The sequence below is a fragment of the Silurus meridionalis genome, chromosome 15 (assembly GCF_014805685.1).
Source record: "Silurus meridionalis isolate SWU-2019-XX chromosome 15, ASM1480568v1, whole genome shotgun sequence".
In the NCBI taxonomy this organism is placed as follows: domain Eukaryota; kingdom Metazoa; phylum Chordata; class Actinopteri; order Siluriformes; family Siluridae; genus Silurus; species Silurus meridionalis.
The window spans coordinates 9,726,531-9,748,455 of record NC_060898.1 but is presented as its reverse complement, the minus strand read 5'-3'; the positions used below and the strand labels follow the sequence as shown (position 1 = coordinate 9,748,455).

The 21,925-nt window shown below is 36.6% G+C and overlaps 1 protein-coding gene and 1 long non-coding RNA gene across 12 annotated transcripts in view; both read right to left on the bottom strand.

Moving 5' to 3' along the window:
• Positions 1–1,959: 1,959 nt before the first annotated feature.
• LOC124398425 lies at positions 1,960–2,697 on the bottom strand. The gene is made up of 3 exons (XR_006928059.1): positions 2,552–2,697; positions 2,366–2,457; positions 1,960–2,040 (listed from the first exon to the last, which is right to left on the bottom strand). It is a non-coding gene; the product is annotated as an uncharacterized LOC124398425 (long non-coding RNA).
• Positions 2,698–11,762: 9,065 nt separating this feature from the next.
• rapgef6 (Rap guanine nucleotide exchange factor (GEF) 6) overlaps positions 11,763–21,925 on the bottom strand; it is a 147,111-nt gene continuing 136,948 nt past the window's right edge. For 6 of the 11 annotated variants that reach the window (XM_046867185.1, XM_046867190.1, XM_046867187.1 and 3 more), the window contains 5 exons: positions 21,639–21,770; positions 21,269–21,386; positions 18,262–18,653; positions 13,635–13,874; positions 11,763–12,453 (listed from right to left, as the gene is read on the bottom strand). In XM_046867185.1, the coding sequence (XP_046723141.1) occupies positions 12,431–12,453; positions 13,635–13,874; positions 18,262–18,653; positions 21,269–21,386; positions 21,639–21,770 (905 nt within the window). In that variant the 3' untranslated portion in view covers positions 11,763–12,430. Of the gene's footprint in view, positions 12,454–13,634; positions 13,906–18,261; positions 18,654–21,268; positions 21,387–21,638; positions 21,771–21,925 lie in introns of those variants that run through there. The other 5 variants (XM_046867184.1, XM_046867189.1, XM_046867188.1 and 2 more) reach the window with 5 other exon arrangements.

Below are 21,925 nucleotides of genomic sequence, written 5' to 3'. Positions count from 1 at the left end.
AGCAAAACAGCAATAAATGAACTTGAATTTAGTGTTGGGAAATAAGGATTCCTCCTTATCATAATAGATTTCTTTGTCTTGCTTGTCCTTATTATAATCTGCTTATTCCATGTCTATAAACAGGTTTCAACTGTTATACAGTACCCTAATCTAGAACAAAGGCATGTGGCCAGTTGGTTTTCCTCAGCCCAGGGATGAATACCTAAAATTTAATTTAACGTGTTTAGATGCAAAAGCCTGTAAGTGGTGTTTAAAATTGTCTTCTGAAATGCATTTTCTCAGGCTCCTTTGTTCTGTCCATTAATTCCAATTTAATAGCATGAAATAGGTTATTTTTATTGCCATTAAAGTGAATAAACTGAACATAAACATTGAGACATAAGAAAAATGCTAATTTTATAAAAATAATTTCACCTGGATTAAAGGGTTATGCACCTGAATTTCCAATATGACTAAAAATTCCTTTTATTATTATTACTCATTAAACTCATGTTTATTTAGTGTTGTAGTTGGTGGAGGTCATTTCTATCTATTTTGTAGACAACTGTATCTAATGATTAAAATTTTACAAAAAGTTACAAAACAATTCTTTTGGCTGTATTTATTCTATATGAGTAAACTACTGGGTAGTTTTATTCATACCAAAATTATATTTTATAAGCTCAGTAAAAAGTATTTTGCAGCCTAGTACTTTACATCTACAACAAGCCATGAGAAGTAACAAATCATCTAGAGTACAAGTACCTAAAATCTATATATAATTTAGTACAGTACAATACTTACAATAACGCACTTCATTTCCATCACAGACTGGTTGTATTTCTATTTATGTGAAAAAAGAGACTACACATTGGTTATATTTATAAAATGACAAAAAACAGATTTAATTACACACTTTAGATTCAGGGTTAAGGGGACTGGTTCACTGGCAAGAAAAAAGGTTTTCACATTACAGTTCATCATCAGATTTTTCAAAGTCACTGTCATAGTCATCAACTGATTTCTCCCGATTTGTTTAAAAAGTTGATGTTCTCTGCTCCAGACAAAACATGAAGGTAACAGTCTCTTGCTTGCACCCTCATATCTCTGATTTTACATTGCTTTCTGTAGATGAGGCACTGCAGACCTTTCAAACCTTCTTCACTTAGGCCACATTGCGAATCTTCAAAAGAAGAACAAAATAACATTAAGCCTCCATTAGAAACCTTACAACCAATCATCATTGTTATGTTTATTAGGGTTTTTTGCTTTAATGATTAGACAGAACATGTCCTATGTATTTATAGGAATATGCACTAGTCAAAAAAGCAGACTCTTACTAACAGTAAAATAAAGATCATCTGACAGTTTTGGTGGCTGAAATAACTTAACTTAACTTTTCTTTTTTAACTATGGAACTGGAACTGTGTTTTGAGTTCATTTTCCAAGAAACAAATGGGGCATATATTACAAATTCTTACTTTTAAGACTCTCGCTGGCAAACAAGCAGGACAGTTCTCGGAGGGTCTCAGCGCGAGTTGAAAGGAATTTCCAATGTTGATTCATTTCTGCAACAACAATTTTCTGCTCCTCCTGAAGTCGCCTTAGTGACATGATGATGTCAAAGGCAGAAAAATTGTTGTCCTTAAACTTTTTGTCCTTAAATCAAGGACTGTGTCGGGAATGCATGAGAAAAAATTACGTCATATGGGGATGCAGAATAACATTTGCGGCATTTTGGCTGATGTGTCATTATGTAAAAGAATTGTCAGAAGACAAGTGTACATACCACTGTGTGGTAGCTGCCATGGCCAAGCTGTCTTACCAGACAAAATGGTTTCCAAGCACAGAGTTTCTGTTTTTGGAACCATTATGTTGTATTTCTCCACAAATGATGTCAGGATCTCCTTCTCTTCCCTGATCTCGCGACGGATCCTGGCACGACCTTTGTTGCCATCTGTATCTTTATAGAGACGCTGGAACGCCTCTTAAAACTCGCCAACAGCACCTAAATTCTGCTGGCCAAAGCATCAACATCATTTGTAGTGGTTGTTGTTGTTGCTGAGAAGAAATTACAACAAGAGAAACAATTACAACTAAATGTATTACTATTAACACAGATAGTATATAAAAAAAAAAAATCTTCAATATACAGGGTTAATTAAAAAAGAATGAACAGATTTCATTACGCAATATTTTATTAAAGAAAAGCCAAGCCACAAGTATTAAATTCACAATCCACTTAGATAACTCAAGGTCGTTCCATAAAGATGCTTGAGAACTGAAGCAATGAGTCATTATATTGGTTCATTCGTTTTGAATAACTCTGTAGAGCTTCAAAAATAAATGACGCATTACTGAGCATCTAGCACTGATTCTATCTTACCTTCTGATATTGGCGGCTCAGTGCGGTGGCCAAATTGTTAAACTTTGCTTGATTCCAGCGCATGGCCATGAGAGTCAGCATGTCTGTGCGCCCTGCAAACACAGAAAATTGGCGGCTGGAATATGCATTACCATATTCCCCCTGTAATGATGTAACAAGTGGTCCGTTATAGAAGGTCATTTTTACCTGCTTTAGTGTTTTGTGGTCACTGCAATCCTGGAGAGAAACGCATTGCACTGTTCCACCTCCTCTCCTAGTGTTAAACCATCCCCATCCTGATATGCTCCACTCCATTTTACATGATTAGGAATGAAAAATAATAATATAATGCTGAGAAAGTTTTGATATTCATTTGCAGATTTTATCAATCTCATAGCAAAGTTCACCTACTTCGCACTTATAATCATGGGCTTTGGCATGGAATACTGATGGCATGGAATACTCATGTTAAGAAGGTGTTGGAGCTCTTTCGGCAGCTTTTTGCAATTCTTTGGAGGTAGGGCCAATATTTGCAGGTCACATCCATACCAAAAAAAATTATTTTGCCTACTAGTCAACCGTTTTTGCAGGTACAGGGATAAGCAAAAATTTCCCCTGTACATATTTAACGCATAGAGTAACACTCCACGCCGACACACCGCAAGCTCCATTTCCTCCTTGTCTACCTTGCTTGCAGATCTTTAGGAGGTCTCTCTGGCTGCTGGCCACTCCCCTCCACAAACACCTCTTCCTCTGACATAGAAAATATTTGACTCTCGTAAACAAAATCTGTAGTTGGAGGCAATTGTACTCCTGTATAAAGTCTAATCATCTGCGATTTTACAGTACATGTTTGGATGCCTTGTGAATGTAGTCCACAAATCTCGTCACATCATCATCATTAGCTATAAACACGTCTTCAAAGATGGCCTGCTCTTCAGCTCTATAAAAAAACAAAAAAACAAAACAAAAAAAACAAAACATACAGAACAGGTACACAAAATTGAATGATACATTCTAATCTAATTTAACTTTACTATGCGCATTAAATTGATATTTCTTCTTATTAATATTGTTTCAACAGTGTGACATTATACACAATTTTGGTATACCTAGCTGCATTTTTGAAACGGTAAAGCTTGCGGATTCCATTTACTATAAATAAATTGTGGCAAAGTTAAGGGTTGCAGGCCAGTAGTCACTTTGATTTAGCTCGACCACTCCAGCAGCCCAAGTGGCTTGTCATGCCTCACAACTTAACTCAGGCTTGCTTAGATCATATCGTCCTGAAAAAATTTAAAACATTTCCACTTTAATGTAAACCTTAAGTGATTAATCAGGTCTTGGATTATTTCAACCTTTTTACATGACTTTGTATACTTGTTAAACATTACTCAAAAGTCATGTGTAGATCTTACATACAGTGCCAAGCTTATGGACGTAGATTTTTATCTTCACACACTTACCATTCATTGTGATCACAGCAACAGTCTTCCTGGGCTGACCCTCAATGACTCTGGTGAACAACCGCAAATTTTGTCAGGAACCTCCACAGGCACATGGCGAACAAGATCAACGTGATTTAAGATCAATTTGGATTGACTGAGTAATATAACATTGGAACGATTCTATGGTATTGAAGTACCTTGCTGAAAAAGTATACAGAGAGGCTCAAAAGCTAACTGACACGAATTATTATCCACATAAATTGAATATCAAACAACAAGAAACAAAAGGCATATTTAAATAGTAAAGCTGATGAGGACTAACAATTACTAAAATAATATTTATGTTGTCCAGACACAAACATGAACTTACAACAATGGGAAAGAGCCTTATCTACAACAAAAGTTGTTGGAGTCATGGCATCTTGGTTATGGAGAACATGTCTTGCTTGATCTTGGTCTTGCATAGACAATGTTTCCATCACTGTCTCTTTTTCTCCAATGTACCCATAGTTCAGGTGTTTTTACTGGTGCTGCTTCCTTCTCTCCCTGCAGCTCAAAGTCATCAAGACTTTGGAGCTCACCATTGATTTCTTGATGCTCAACCAGGTTATCCAGCAGCATGAATTCTCTCATTTATCAATCATGGTGAGGGGCAGAAACAGACAGAAAGTCTGACAGATATAACAACAAATGTAAACAGTGAGAGGGGGAGAGAGGGGAAGAGCGAGAGAGAGAAAGAGAGAGAGAAAGAGAGAGAGAGAGAGAGAGAGAGAGAGAGAGCAGGTTAACAAAACAACAAATGTAAACAGGCTCTTTTGCTATTTTGTGTGTGTGGGGGGGGTGCAGTTGAGGGGATTAAAATTTTTATTTTATTTTTATTTAGAGGAATGTTGGAAGCTGGCAAATCTGAAGGACTTGATGAGAGAAAAAAGAAAGATTTAGAATTCATAATTGAACTCCTTACATTTTTACCATTATTTTCTTTATCAGTGTTGGCAGATTGGGCAGTTTGTGATGGTACTATGTGGGATGAAATGGGATTAGTCAGGTGGGATTTTTATAAAATTTTCATGTGCCAAATAACAGACATAGAAAATAGTTTACAACATAGTTACAACCTAACCTTCTTTAGACAAGAACGATTAATTTGCTTTATTATATTGTAAATATGTGATGCTCCACAGTATTGTTTTTTTTTTTTTTTTTAATTAATTAATTGTCAAAATAAATTTGTATTGTTATTGCTAAGATTTGTGTATTTACTAGAGGTTTTTGTGTGGATTTGTGAACAATTACTGGAAAACACACCAATCTGGCAACACTGTTCTTCATCTGAACATTTATAAATGGCTAAAGTATTGAAGTGCTACTGTCATTTTGGTAACTTAAAACACACAATTTCCAAATATCATACAATCTCCTCTATTTCCTAGCATGATTAAATGTGGAAAAACAAATAAACAAACTTGAATGTAATTATCTATCTTAGCCTGCCTACTACACATTTGGTGCAGCAAGTTATAGTTTTATAATGTCTGCTGTTATTTAATGCATCACAAAACTGCTTCCTTTCAATTCTACAGCTTCTAAACACAACTTCTTGACCTGATTGAACAGTTTTTGTTCCGTAAATTGTAGGGATTGTTCCCAATTATATTAATGAACTGTTCTACTTACCGAGTGGAAAATCGCAATGGAGCATGGGATCTCCATACAATGACGTCAGCGCCACTGATGAATTTATTATTAAATAAATAAATAAATAAATAAACGTGGTGAGAAAGAGGCCGTTTTAGTGATAGAAAATGTGGGGAAAAAAACATGACCTGGATTGAGTAGCCCTGCCATAATTAATTTATAGCAAGCTATTCTTTTCATTCTTATTTATCGTAGTCCCGATCCCGTTCATAAAACAAAACGGACTGCAGTCTAATCAGACACAGACACACTTAATGTTCCGCAGGTTACCGCAGGTTTCGGTTCAGAGATCTACAGACGTCTACGGGAATCCCTGCACGTTGAAAAATTACGCTAAAGGGATACCCTGTGCGTCAGGGGATCCTGAACAAGCGTCCATATGTGACAAGTTGGGAGTGAGAGCGTTTTGGTTTTTAAACTGGATGCCCTTCTTCCCCATTTATCCGGGATTTCCTCGAACTCGGGGTGCAGCGGTGAGACACTACAACCTACATGTTTTGCCGTGTATGTGATGTAATGAATGTGCTTGATAGGAGCTGAAAATGTGATTCTGTAAGTCTCAGTCTGGCAGGACGAAAGGAAAATGTTTTATTGCACATATCACATGCACTTCACCACAATGTTTTACATGTTTATGATGAGCTAGGACATAGCAAATCATGTTTTAACAAAAACAGGACATTTCTTAAAAATATGATAGAAATTTTAAAAATATGAATTCTCATATTCATAATCATAATTTGATGAAAAACTTTTAAAAACTGCAAAAAGTGAATAAATCAGTTGTAGAAAGTCATAATTCAATAAAAACCCATCATCACATGTTTGGCCAAACCGTGCATGAGCTTGCTTTCTTTCGGCTTCTCAACTAACCACTAACCATCCTTTCTGCTTCTGATCACCATCACTGTACCCCGCAACATCGTATATTTGCTATAAATAGACTTTTGGTGCAACCCAGAAAAGAATTGGTTACCCCTCTTAAATCTGGTTCCTCTCAAGGTTTCTTCCTTATGCCATCTCTGGGAGTTTTTCTTTGCCACAGTCGCCACCGGCTTGCTCATAGGGGACAAAGTTGTTATGAATATATTATTGTTCATAATCGTAATTTCAGGAAAAGCCACTAAAATGTTCAATAAGTAAATGAAAAATGAAAAGGTGACAAGACAAATCATGTTTTGACAAAAATATAATTTTTTTCATAAAAAATATAATTGTTATAAAGATTTTCATTTATATAATTTCCTGTTAAAAAAGTGCAATACGTGAAAGAAAAACGAAAAATTTGTTATGACCATGGTTGTCCAAAATTACATTTAATTTTTTTATTTATTTACATAATTTCATAAATAAGCCCTTTAAAACAGCATTAAGTTAACAAACACAAAGGGGACATGGCAAATAAAGTTTTGACAAAAGTATGATTTTTTTTTCCATAAAATGTAATAGTTGGTATGAAAATATAAATGTTTATATTAATTAGTATAATGTTTAGGAAGGCACAAGCCAGTGCACTCTTAGTGCCGGTCCCATGCCCGGATAATTGGAGAAGGTTGCGTTAGGAAGGGCATCCAGCGTAAAACGTGCCAAATCAAATATGCGGATCAAAAATAAGAATTTCATACCGAATCGTTCAATGCCTGGGTTACCAACGACCGCCACAGGTATCATTAGCTAACCGGGTACCAGTGGAAATTGAGCTGCTGTTGGCCAAAGGAGGAGAAGGAGAGGAGGAAGACGTCTACAGAGATGGCAGGAAGAGGAAAGACTGGTTCAAGGTGGAGGTGCATCAAGGATCGGCTCTGAGTCCTTTCCTGTTTGCAGTGGTGATAAACAGGTTGACTGATGAGGCCAGACAGGAGTCTCCATGGACTATGATGTCTGGTGAGGTACCTGATGGAGAGAAGGGGAATGAAAGTAGGAGTAAGACAGAGTGAGTGAATGAGAGGAAGGGCAGTGGAGTGGTGCGGTTGCAGGGAGAAGAGGTGAGACGGTGGAGGAGTTCAGGTACCGGGGTCAACAGTGCAAAGTATTGAACAGTGTGTTAGAGAAGTGAAAAAAACAGTGCAGGCTGGGTGGAGTGGGTGGAGAAGAATGGCAGGAGTGATTTGTGATAGAAGGGTACATTTACATTTACATTTGCGGCATTTAGCAGACGCCCTTATCCAGAGCGATGTACAAACGTGCTTTAAATCTCTAGTAATGGGTATCTGCAAGAGTAAAAGGGAAGGTTTATAGGACTGCGGTGAGACCTGCAATGTTGTATGGATTAGAAACAGTGGCATTGAGTAAAAGGCAGGAGGCAGAGCTGGAGGTAGCAGAGCTGAAGATGTTGAGTTTTTCATTTGGAGTGACGAGGATGGACAGGATTAGAAATGAGTTTATTAGAAGGACAACGCATGTAGAACATTTTGGAGACAAGGCGAGATTGAGATGGTTAGGACATGTGCAGACGAGGGACAAGGTACCCGTTATGATTTCGGTAGGAGGAATGTTGTTTCATCTCACTGTGTCTGCGTCAGCTATATATGGTTGAAATTACAATAAAAGCTTCTTGACTTGACGTTTTGACAAAATTAACTTTTTTTCATGAAAATCTGATATTATAAAAGTATACATTAGTAACGTGTTAAGCAACAATTACGTAACGTGTTTATTACTCTTGTATTACAAGAGTAATAAACACGTTACGTAATTGTTGCTTAACACGTTACTTAATGAGTTCAGTTTATGTGAAAATACTCAGACACCGATCACACCGATCACACCGATCTATTAATAGAATTAATAGATTGATAAAAACTGATTGATAACTAATAAATGATCATTAGCCAAAATCATGCAAATAAGGTCACATGTGTTGTGGCAAGTTAGAGTCAGGAGCTTCTTCCATCATTTATTCCTCTCAAAATGTTCTGCTTGATGTTGAACTGATGCTGAACTGTATGTTCACGTTAAATAGATACCACCAAACGGCAGTGGAAGTTCTAGCTTGAATGGCACCCTGGGTGAACCACGCCCATAGCTCTCTGCTATAGCTTCCATTACTGGATTAGTAAGACATATTCAGTCAACAAATTTGGATACATTTCTGAGAGCTCACTTTCATGAATAATATCGCCTTAAATGCATTAAATTTCACGTCATTTTGGACAATTGACCAAACTCTCAGAACCTCAAACCATGCAACTCCTTGCCTAATTGTAGACATAAGATACATACAACATATATATTGCTAGCCTACTACACAATTGGTGAAGCAATTTATATTTTTTATAACGCCTGGTGGCATTTACTGCATAATGAAACTGCTACCTTGCACTTCTAAAGGTTCAAAACAGTTTTTGTTCTGTAAATTTACGGATATTACTTACCTCACTCTTTTACTTTAACTTTTTTACTTTGCAGTGGGCCTTGGGATTGTCCCATACAATGACATGCATGCGCCACACTTTGAGAACCACTGGAGTGATCAAATCATTGGTTAATTAAGGATGGGCCAAACCAAAATTCTCTTTTCAATTCGATACCAAGTACTTTTAAAACAAGTATCGCCGATATTGATACCAATACTCATATGAAATATGTATAAAATGTTTCAATAAAAATCTTAATGTTAAAAAATGTCCAGTTACAATATTTTACTTATATGCAGTGTAATATTCTGCTCCAAATGAAATACTGTAAAATCTTTATATCTGAAACAATCTGTATGGTATAAAGTAAAGCTCTCTGAAGCAATTCCGCTAAAGAACTCTGAATCAAGCCAGAAGATGGGGGTCGTGTCTGTGTTACCTCCTCTGATCGCCGATCTCTTCAGCTGTACTCAGTCATGCCGTATAGGGTATTTTACTTTTAGATGCTTTCTCATATTATTGTGGCATATTTTGTTTTTAACGTCACATGAAGCTTCATCATTGTTAACTAGAGTGAAATATCTTTAAATTATACTTTTTATAATCTATTTATCTTTCAGTCATGCTCTCAGCCATACAGTCCAATCCCCTTTAAGCCTATGCTGTGTGTGCTTTGCATGAGTGAGCGAACGCAGTGGTACAGCGGAAGATATAGTTCCCACTGACATTCCTATTTAAGTATATAAATATTTATATACTATATGGCGAAAATACTATACTATACTATACTAAATATAAATTAACTTATGCATGTACATTTAATTTTTATCGGATGACACCCAGATGAGGATGCAACCTTGAGCATGTCTATGTCATCAGGACATGTGCATACCATAAGAAGGTTAACCAAATTCAGCATGGGTAATTTGAATACTACTTATGGATATTACGTTTTAATATCCACAGTGTGGACAGTGTGACAGCAGTGAAGTGTGCAGTAGGTACGACAGACTGGTTCAGGGTGAAGGTTGGTCTGCATTAAGGATCGGCCCTAAGCCCTTTCCTGTTTGCAGTGGTGATGGACAGGTTGACGGATGAGGTCAGACAGGAGTCTCCCTGGACTATGATGTTTGCGGATGATATTGTGATTTGTGGTGAGAGTAGGGAGCAGGTTGAGAAGAGCCTGGAGAGCTGGAGATATGCGCTGGAGAGAAGGGGAATGAAAGTCAGTAGGAGTAAGACAGAGTACATGTGTGTGAATGAGAGGGAGGGCAGTGGAGTGGTGCGGTTACAGGGAGAAGAGCTGGAGAAGGTGGAGGAGTTCAGGTACCTGGGGTCAACAGTGCAAAGTAATGGAGAGTGTGTTAGAGAAGTGAAAAAACAGTGCAGACAGGGTGGAGTGGGTGGAGAAGAGTGTCAGGAGTGATTTGTGATAGTAGGGTATCTGCAAGAATGAAAGGGAAAGTTTATAGGACCTGCGGTGTTGTATTGATTAGAGACAGTGGCATTGAGTAAAAGGCAGGAGGCAGAGCTGGAGGTAGTAGAGCTGAAGTTGTTAAGGTTTGCGTTGGGAGTGACGAGGATGGACAAGATTAGAAATGAGTTTATTAGAGGGACAGCGCATGTAGGATGTTTTGGTGACAAGAGATTGAGATGGTTTGGACATGTGCAGAGGAGGGACATGAATTATATTGGCAGAAGAATGCTGAGGATGGAGCCACCAGGTAGGAGGAAAAGAGGAAGGCCAAGGAGGAGGTTCATGGATGTGGTGAGGGAAGACATGCAGGTAGTTGGTGTGAAAGAGGCAGATGTAGACGGATGGTATGGAGACGGATGATCCGCTGTGGCGACCATTGGGAGCAGCCGAAAGAAGAAGAAGAAGAAAAAGACTTATGGATTTTACGTTTGGATACCCTAAACATCTGGTGCGAATATGTCAAATGAAATGAGCATAGAATTTTCTGATGCCATCTGTAAAGGCCCATCTGTGTGCCTTCTGTGTGTTATATTTCCCCTCACCTATGAGCCCTTTCTCTGTTGTGGAGGTGATAAGCAGGGTCTGCACTTTGCTGTTCACGGACAGTCTCTCTGCATTTAACAGTGCAATTGTTTCCCTCATATCTGTCTGAAACTAAGCTTTACAAAGCCCAGCTCTGTCCAGACTGAAATAAATCAGAGCCATCTCTGAAATGTCTGTTTATGGGCCGAGGATCATCCACCTCTTTGCCATCTCTCTGAGGATGCCTTTGGTTGTGTTGTGAGATGGGTTGAACCTAAAAGTTCTGGAATGTGTTATGTGAGTTGCTAAAGAAAGATGTCCAGGTTTCCCGGCACACATTCAGACACCATTGAAAGAGGCAAAATGAGTTCCTCTGTGATAGTGGTGGAAATGAAATTTGAGCACCAAGGTCCTCAAAAAGGCAAACTAAAAAGACCATGACATTTGTAATGAATCCAAGGAAAGTAATAATAATAATAATAATAATAATAATAATAATAATAAAGTATGTTAAAGGATGTTTACAAAAATCCACCTACATAAAACAGTGGGCACAAAAGGTCCTACACACAAACAAACCATGAATTGTCTGTGTAAGATTACATTGGCATATTTTGGTTATAGAACTGGAAATTAAAGTCTACAGTATTATCTGACTCAGATTATGTTCATATTTAAAATTTTATATGAACTAAATGCAACTTGTTTTGCATGTGCTTCTGTGCATTCTTGGTCACATGTTACTGATACTGTTTTCTTCCACAAATTGTATTGCATTTACTAATTTCTAATTGCTCGAAAACAATGAAAAAAAGTCTTGACAAACTGTAACAAAAGAAAATTCATCATTTTTACGAACATATAATTCTACAGTGCCAGTCCGTACAGCTGCAAAAATGCAGCAATGGACTCATATACAGATTTAAAAACTTCTAAAGCTTATTTTATTTGATAAACATTCAGTAGTGCATGGAAGCAACTGCTGAAGCAACTCCAATAATATATGTCATTCATGATTGTCTATGATGCTATTACCGGATTACCACACATCATGTATATGTAAAGAAAAATAAAGCACAGGCCTAGATAACAGGCCTACAAACACATTCAGAATTAGGCATTTCAGAACAAAAATAAAAGTTACATCAAGCTAAACAAAGTTATATATAGGTTTATATTGATTGAAGGTTATATTCAGGGTAAGGCATTTGAAAAAACCAAAAGAAATTATGTTAACTGGCCTAAAACAGGTTCAGCAATAAAACCAAACAAATGTATAATTTTATACATATCAGTGAACAGAAAAATTGACACACCCAAGTCACACACTACAGCACGTGTCTTCAGGTTAGAGAGGTAATGCTTTTATATTTTGGTGGATTATTACAGAAAATATGTATATATTGATGGTTATTATCGAAATATATTTAATAAAAAAAAAAAAAAAAAAAAACATCAGAAACACATTCACAAAACATTGGAAACTTTTGCACAGGGATTCTGTATGTGGCAATGCTTGAATGAGTGATTTCACTTTATAGGGTTGCACATCGTCCTTTTTTTCCCTCACACATGTCTCCTTGAGTCACACTGCTGACACCAGTTCATCTGTGAGAATATAAAGAAAAAATAATAAATACAGTGCATCTGGAAAGTATTCACAGCGCTTCACTTTTTTCATGTTACAGCCTTATTCCAAAATGTATTAAATTCATTATCATCCTCAAAATTCTACAAACAATATCACATAATGACAACATGAAAGAAGTTTGTTTAAAATGTTTGCAGTATATATAAATCACAAGCATATATAAATCACAAACATATAAGTGATTACAGTTGGAAGATGAACTGTCCCTCTGTCTCTGTACATTGCTGCATTCATCTTTTTCTTGATTCTGACCAGTTTATACACTACTATTTTAGAACATCCCAATTTTTCTCAATGTTTGTTCCACTGCAGTGGATAACCTTAAATAGTAACAAGATAAGTGGCAGAGGTGGGAGTACAGGTTATCTAAAAATTCAATTAATGTACATTTCAAAGTTATACAAGAACTTTTCAGGGAAAACTTAATGTGCTAAAAAAATTATAAAAGGTTTAAATAGACTGATGATTAAAAATTAACTCAGTTCAGCAGAATGTATGTTTTTGTATGTCATTGAGTAAGCACAAAGATGGTTCCTCAATATTTGACATCAAAAGTCAAACATGGAGGAGGATGACACACAGAGTGAGTGACAACCTGAACCACAGCATTTGTCAGTCAGTCAGGGATTCAATGTACAGCAGAATAATTACCAAAACACTACCTTAGAATGGGAGAAAATGGTATGTGTTACAAGTGCAACACACTTATGGGAACTTCTGAAGAAACAGTGTTCGGAAATTTCCAAACAATATTTAATTCCATTTTAGAAAGTATGCCACATGTTCATGACCTTTAATGAATCACACATTTTGATTACATTATGCCAAACATAATGTAATCAAAATTGTATTACTTGTTATAATACAATTGAACATATTTCTTTTGAACATTAAAAAAAAAGTAAGTAAAAGTAATACAATTGAAAAAGATTTTTATGTTTATGTATTACTTCTTATATGCTTAAATTTGGAACATAATTGGAAACATTGATATGTTCTAAAACTTTTGTTAAGTAGTGGATATTTGTTACCACTGTTTCAAAAAAGCATGGATAGCCATATCCAAGTTAAAATTAACCAAATATCAGGCAGATTGCCTACAGTTTATATGTGATGTGTGGGGGCTCAGAGAACATACCCTCCTCAATATTAACTACATCATGAGGTGCTAGATTGGAAGGTCTTGTGAAGATAGCATGATGTTCAGTTGCCATTCTCCACGAGTCACTCAACAGCTTGGATCTTTGTAATGCCACGCTATAGTCTGGTGGCTTTAAGTAGGCTGGCCGGACAACTCCACGCTCTCGTACCTGCATGTTTCCTAATGATAGTCCTTGATAAGCAGATGTGAAAGAAGGCAGAGCCCTGTACCGATCATCTTTACATAGCGTTGTTACACAATACACCAACCGAAGATGTGATAATGAGCAAAAGGGAGAGGAAAAAAAACAAAAGAAAGATGAAGCATGTTAGTAAAATAAATGTTCTGAAACAATACAACCGCTTACATTAAAAATCTTTACAGTATGCATAAATGATTGTGGCAGCAGATTTATAGCTGCTGTGTGCTTTAGGTTTGTACCTCAATGTTTTTTTTGTGATTTTTTTTTATCAACTTAATACATGGCCACATATATGTATAATAAAAACAGCTAAACTGAAACATAAGGTTTTCCACCAAATAGACTGGTTTGCACAGCTCAGTCACAAATCTAAAAGGAGCAATATTCTGTTGTGTGTAGTATAAAAACAATTTGGCAATTTAATCTCACAAGGTACACTGAAGCTTTCATTCATGAAATATTAAAATTTTCCATGAATGTTTTACATCCAATTACCAAAAAAGGGCTGCTGTGAAAACAGAATCCAATGAATTTGCGATGTTGAGACAGGGGGAACAAAAGCCTAGAAATGTAAGTGTTACTAAATCAAGCAGCTGGGGGAATATTTTGCAACTAATTAGGTAAACTGGTAACAGGTATGGTATTTTTTGTTTCACATTTCAGTATAATTTTTTTTGTTATTTCTTTTTGTTTTATTGTTATAACTTTTTTTTATTATTACATTTTTATTAATTATTGGATCACAATTCACATTCACATTGTTATTTCTCTTTGTTTCCTAATTACTTTTTGATATTTGCACCACTCAGTATAACCAAAGAAAGTGAAATCTGGAGTCTGGAGCAGGTGGCTCTCAAACAGGGGAGGGAGAAAAGGATCAGACATAGTCTCAGATAAATGTTTGTAGGCATCTAATTTTTCATGACATCTTAATAAAATTTAAAATATAAACTCATGAGACATGTGGCTTTCCAGTACTTTTCTGGATTTCTCCAGGACTGATTTCAAGTATTTACATTATATCTATAACTTATCTTTTTAAACATTATAAACTTTAAATGGTACAGTAAAACCCAAAGTGTGTTTTTTATAATGGTATCTAAATTGTGTATGTAGGACACTTTTATCAGGAACTGTTAACATTTAAATGTCTGTAGGTCATTTACAGCTGTGAGCCCCTAAGGTGGGGGTGAAGGCTAACAGGTTAAAAGCGAAGGAGAAGCCATATATGAACATGATCCAAAAACACTTTCTCTAGGCCAAAGCTTATTTAAAATGGAGCTTAATAAATGTTAAAAACTGATTTAGAATCCCTCCTGTCTAAAAGGGAGAAGGACCATCTGGCCATTAGTAAAAAGGCACTAAAATCTGATTTAAAGGTATAACCAGATTTTAGAGCAAACAAATGCCTCTATTCAGACAAAATCTTTTTTACAGTAGGCCTTGTATATTTCAGGAAGACAATGGTAACTTCTAACAGTATATAATAGCAGCATGACTTTGTAATAGAAATCTCTGGGTGCTAATCTGGCTTGCCTGCAGTTTAGACCTTTCACAATTTGAAAACATTCGCTTAACCATGAAATAAATAAAAAATGCAAATAAAAACCTATAACTGTTAAGAAGCTAGAATCCTGTCAGACACAAATGAAACAACAGCCCTTTTCCAAAACTATAATAACTGCTCTGCTTATTTCCCAGACATATATTTCCCATACATTTAAGCTGTTGTTAAAAGAAGAAGGGATGCTACACTTTGGTAAACCTATTACAACATTTTTGAGATGTGTTGTGGCCATTAAATTTAAAATTACCCAATTTTTTCATTAAAATGGTATTTTTTTCAGTTTAAACATTTGATGTGTTTTCTATATTCTTTTATAAATAAAATATGGGTTTATGATATTTAATATTTAATCATTGCATTTTGTTTTATTTACTTTACAATACTTCCTAGATTTTTTCGAATTGCTTAAGACAATGATTTGTCTCAAATAGCAACATTTCAACACTTAATTTGTAGCTCGAAAACCACAATATCTCATTACAGAAGAAAGTTCACCTCCTAAGTCTTTAGATACTTTCATTTATTATCACATGACAGCTACATAGGATAGGACAGGACGTCACAAAAAAAATGTGCGACTATGACCAGAAGGCCCAGTTGCATTGCGAATTAATAATTTCGGTTTCTCATAATTTGTCCTTAGCTGCATTATAATATTTATTCAGAAGTAGCTGTTCAGAATATGATCATAGTTTATGAAAGCATTTGTTATTATGATTATCAAGATTCAAAGACCTAAGTCAGTCAATTTAATTTGTATCATGTTTTTTAACAATGGACACAAACAACTTTATAGAAACACTGACATAAAATGTTTTATATTTACTGTTTACCTAATTTGCCAGGCTAAAGCGACAATAAAAAAAAAAAAAAAAAGAAATTCCCTAATGTGACAAAAGGAAGAATTCTTTGGATGACTTCTCAACTGGGTGACACCGAATCACGGGTCTGCAAACTTTGTGAACAAAAGAGCCATTTTAGCCACCAAATAAAATTTGACCTTTAAATAAATATAGTTTGATTTCAATAGAAATGTATACTTTTTTGTCCCTGGCAAGACGTGGGAGTGTTGCCTGGCAATGGGAGAGTGACATTTTGGAATAAACTTTCTTTCTTTCGGGTTCTCCCATTATTGTGGAATAGATGCTCTGAAATTGCTCTAAGTGATTCTTTCATACATTCTCTGTTTGTGCACGGCTTTCCCATCAGATAATTATCTCCAACGTTGCTGCAAAACTAGCAACTATTGTTGAGTTTGGAGACTTTATCCACTTTATGAAGTTAAATTTGCTTTGCTCAGCTTTCTGCAGCACTTCTGAAATGGTTCTTTTATGTTCATCTCCCATTGGCTACTTCTCAGCAAATGCCATGTGCTTTGTTTGGAAAGGTAATTTAATGTTTCTTTTTTGTTGTTTGCCAATTTCTCACCACATATCAAACATGCCAATAAGCCAGCATTGTTGCCAGCGAAAGCAAATAAATCTGTCTATGCGGAATGAAACTCTGTTTTCATCCGAGTTTTTTTTTCTGCAGTTAGCAGTTTTTTTCTACAGTTAGCTCAAAACAGCAGAGGTCTGGACAGCAATATCAGGTACTCGCAGGTCAAGGTGCGGGAAGTAGACAGTAAGTGACATATTGCATTTGCGGCATTTAGTTTTATGTTTGGTTTTTATGTTTGACAAAATCTCATATATGTCACATCTGTTACCTAGAATGCCTAGATAATCGCTGTTCCCTTTGAAACACTGGTGTAACAAACAAATAACATAAAATAAATATATAAAATGAATTTATTTTTTACATTTTACGTCATTTTGTCAAGGCTGCAGGGAGCCATGGCAGTGGGGCTGAAAACCCCAGTAGTTTGTATAAGGTACCCTAACTGATGTTTTAATTTACTTGCATTAAAGAGCCAATTGCATGCCATTTATTTATTTATTTATTTTTCAATAAAGAAAATCATAGATTAAGATTAATGAAGAACACAAAAAATTATATAAATACTGCACTGCACCCCACCTGTCATGTTTTTATTCCACGCTAGAGGGGCACAGCCCACTGGAGTAAACAAATAATTTGTAAATGGTTCCTTGGCAGATTGATAAGCAGCAAACAACAGCTTCTCTGAGGTCACTATCTTCTTTGCATGATTGTTTACTTTTATAGAAGTAATCACACTTCTTTATGGTGATAAACCTAATTAAGCCTAATTAAACCTTAATTATTGTATAATTAATACCTGGCTACTAATTACACTCCTAATGGTTGTCAAAATGTGAAGAAAATGCTGTACCTATTTCTCCCACGTTGTATTTTAACATTGGTTTAATTTAAATGGACAAATTACTACATATTGAAATATATTGTGTTTTGTTGTCACCATTGTTTGTTTTACAGATTTTGGTGAGGACCACACATCTAGTGGTCTAAAGGATTCTTCCTCTTATCAGCTAAAGGGAATTTTCTCATTTCAACCATTGTAGTGTGTAGCATGTGCTTTAACTTTTTCATTTCATTTTTATAATTTTACCTAAAAGAATAAATAAAAATTCAAAATGCTGCAGCCAAGCAACCTCGAGCATGTCTATGTTATCAGGACACTTATGCACTGATAGTATATCACAAGAAGGTTAATTGAATTTAAGATGGGCACTTGAGTTCACAATATCCATACGTGGTATGGATAAGTGGTATATATATATATATATATATACCACCTATGAATATTAAATATGGATACCCAAAACATCTGGTGGTAGCAGAGTGAAATGAGAATTAAGTGAAATGAGAATGAAATTTGCTGATTCCATCTGTAAAGGCCCATCTGTGTGCAGTCTTGTTATATTTCCCCTTACCTATGAGCCCTTCCTCTGTTGTGGAGGTGACTGTCTTACAAGCAGGGTCGGCACTTTGCTGTTCACTGCATTTAACAGTGGAATATTTTCCCTCATATCTGTCTGAAACCAAGCTGGAAAAAGCCCAGCTTTGTCCAGACTGACTTAATCCGGAGCCATCTCTGAAATATTCGTTTATAGCCCGAGGATCGTCCACCTCTTTGATAGTGTCATCCTTCTGAGGATGCCGTTGGTTGTGTTGTGACATGCGTTGGACCTGAAAGTTCTGGAAAGTGTCATGTGAGCTGCTAGAGCAAGATGTCCAGCTTCTCCGGCCACTGTCAGACACCTCTGTGCTAGTGGTGGAGGTGAAATTTGAGACATGGGTTACCAAGGTCCTCACCAAAGACAAACTAAAAAGACAATGACATTTGTAATGAATCCAATAAAAGTAATAATAATAATAATAATAAAGGATGTTAATGGATGTTCACATAGAACCACCTAAAAAACAGTGAGTCACACAAACAAAATACGTGTTATTAGTGTAAGATTACATTGGCATATTTTGTTTTATACACCTGGAAAGTAAAGGTCTAAAGGTCTAAAGGACTCAAAAAGATTAGATTATGTTTATATTTAACATTTTACATAAAATAATAATGCAACTTGTTCTGCACATATGCTTCTGTGTTTCTGTATTTCTGTGTTTCTTCCACAACTTGTACTATATGAATTTGCTTTTGTAAAGAGTTCAGTAGTACAAAACTGAGAACTCTGCGAAATATGTTATTTAGAAGGTCAAATTCTAGAAGCAATTTATTTGACATTACCCTTGTTTACATAGCAGAAGTTTGCTTTTGCTTTCATGTGTTATAATGATCATATTGATTTGGGGGAAAAAAATATCTTGCATACTGTAAACCATTTGTAAACATTTTATTCTGAGAATATAATTAAGACGGTTTATCAAAATGAATTCTTCTTTTTTCGGCTTATCCTATTAGGCGTCACCACAGCGGATCATCCGTCTCCATACCACCCTGCCCTCTACATCTGCCTCTTTCAAACCAACTACCTGCATATCTTCCCTCACCACATCCATAAACCTCCGCCTTGGCCTTCCTCTTTTCCTCCTACCTGGTGGCTCCATCCTCAGCATTCTCCTACCGAGTCCCTACTCTGCACATGTCCAAACCATCTCAATGGTGTATCCCTCGACTTGTCTCTAAAACGTCCTACATGCGCTGTCCCTCTAATAAACTCATTTCTAATCCTGTCCATTCTCGTCACTCCAAACAAAAACCTCTACATCTTCAGCTCTGCTACCTCAAGCTTCACCTTCTGCCTTTTACTCAATGCCACTGTCTCTAAACCATACAACATCCCAGGTGTGTACCTCCACCTCTCCAGGCTCTTCTTAACCTGCTCCCTACCACAAATCACAATATCATCCGCAAACATTATAGTCCACAGAGGTCCGTCAACCTGTCCATCACCACTGCAAACAGGTAAGGGCTCAGAGCCAATCTTGATGCAGTCCAACCTTCAACTTAAACCAGTCTGTCATTCCTACTGCACACTTCACTGCTGTCACACTGTCCTCATACATGTCCTGCACCACCCTAACATACTTCTCTGACACACCTGACTTCCTCATACAATACCACAACTTCTCTCTCATCAACCTGTCGTACGCTTTATCTAAATCCACAAACACACAATGCAACTCCATCTGACCTTCTCTATACTTCTCCATTCTCAAAGCAAATAATGCGTCTGTGGTGCTCTTCTTCGGCATGAAACCACACTGTTGCTCACAGATGGTCAGCTCTTCTCTCAGCCTGGCTTCCACTACTCTTTCCCATAACTTCATGGTGTGAGTGATCAACTTTATTCCCCTGTAGTTACTGCTGGTCTGCACATCTCCCTTATTCTTAAAGACTGCACACTCCTTCTCCATTCATCAGGCATCCTCTCACCTTCCAAAATCTTGTTAAACAATCTTGTTAAATACTCCACTGCCATCTCTCCCAAACATCTCCATGCTTCTACCGGTTTGTCATCTGGTCCAACTGACTTTCCACTCTTCATCCTCTTAATAGCTGTTCCTTACTAATCCTGTCTATTTCCTGCTCTATTTGCTCCAACCTTCTCGCTCTCTCATTTTTCTAATTTATCAGCTGCTCTTAAATACTTCATCCATCTTCTCAACACTCTATCCTCACTAGTCAACACATTTCCATGTCCATCCTTCATTGCTCTAACTTGCAGCACATCCTTCCCAGCTTGGTCCCTCTGCCTGGCCAATCGGTATAAATTATTTTCTCCTTCTTTAGTGTCCAACTTTTCATACAGCCTTTTTCTTGGCTTTCGCCACATCCCTCTTTACCTGCTGCCGCATCTCCTTGTACTCCTGCCTACTTTTCTTATTACTCTGTCGATCCCAAATCTGTTTTGCCAACCTCTCTCCTGCACTTCCTCATTCCACCACCATGTCTCTTTGTCTTCCTTTTTATTTCCAGATGTCACACCAAGTACCTTTCTAGCTGCCTCCCTGCAGTAGTTCTGTAGTAGTTGCCCATTTATCCAGCACCTCTTCACCACCACTTCTTTCCTGAACCTCACACTACAGTCTTCCCCCTTCAGTTTCCACCATTTTATTCTTTTTTCAGTCCTCACACTCTCCTCTTCTTCTTCACCTCCAAAACCATCCTACAGACCACCATCCGATGCTGTCTAGCTGTCTCTAGCTACTACTCCTTCAGGCTGCATTTCCTACATAGAACATAGTCCACCTGTGTCTAATCTGCTGGGCTTCTGATTCTTACTTCTGGGAGATTTGCAACATGACAAATGTATAGTTAACAATTTTCATAAAGTATATCCAACTTTTTACAGACGTAAACATGTAAATTGTAACACAAAAGCTTTGTGAACACAAACGTTTGACAATTTTACTTGCCTTAAAGCAGCCTTAAAGATAAATACTGAGAGCACGAGAATATGATGGAGAGATTTGTCCTACCCTGTGCAAGGCTGGCAGTTTTCTAAACCAGTTGAATGGATGCAGTCTAATGAGAAGTTACTGTCGATGTTGCAATGTGAAGGAATCTCGTGGCTTGAATCCGAGGTGTCTACTTTTCCTGCAGACACAACACAAACAAATGCTAATAATTTATCACACATTTGTGTTAGATTAAGAATACTATATTTGGGCAATCATAATTTTTAAGTCTCTAATCACATAACATTGGTTACTTTGCACAAAGTGTAAATATTGAGGCCTTTTTTAAATGCAAGCACAAAAACATGGATATGCCTGAACCACGACTTCCTTTGCCTGACAGAATATCTTTTGAATCGCCTGTGTGAATCCAAAGGTGTTTGTGCCCCACCTGTGCCATAACTGTCTTGGACACCATTGTTGCCTCTTGCCATACTTCTCTTCTCCACGTTAGATTCTTTCACAAGAGATGACAGTGAGGCTGGGGGTTTTAGTTCAGTACAGTCCTGCAATTTAGTAATGCCTAGTATAAGAGAAGAGAAACCATTTTACAATAACATGCTCTATGGCTAGCATGTGCTTTAATTCCCCCCCCATTCTTTTTCACTAATAGCTAAAGAAAGAATAATAATTATAAATAATAATAATAATAATAAAAATGATAATAATAATAATTAA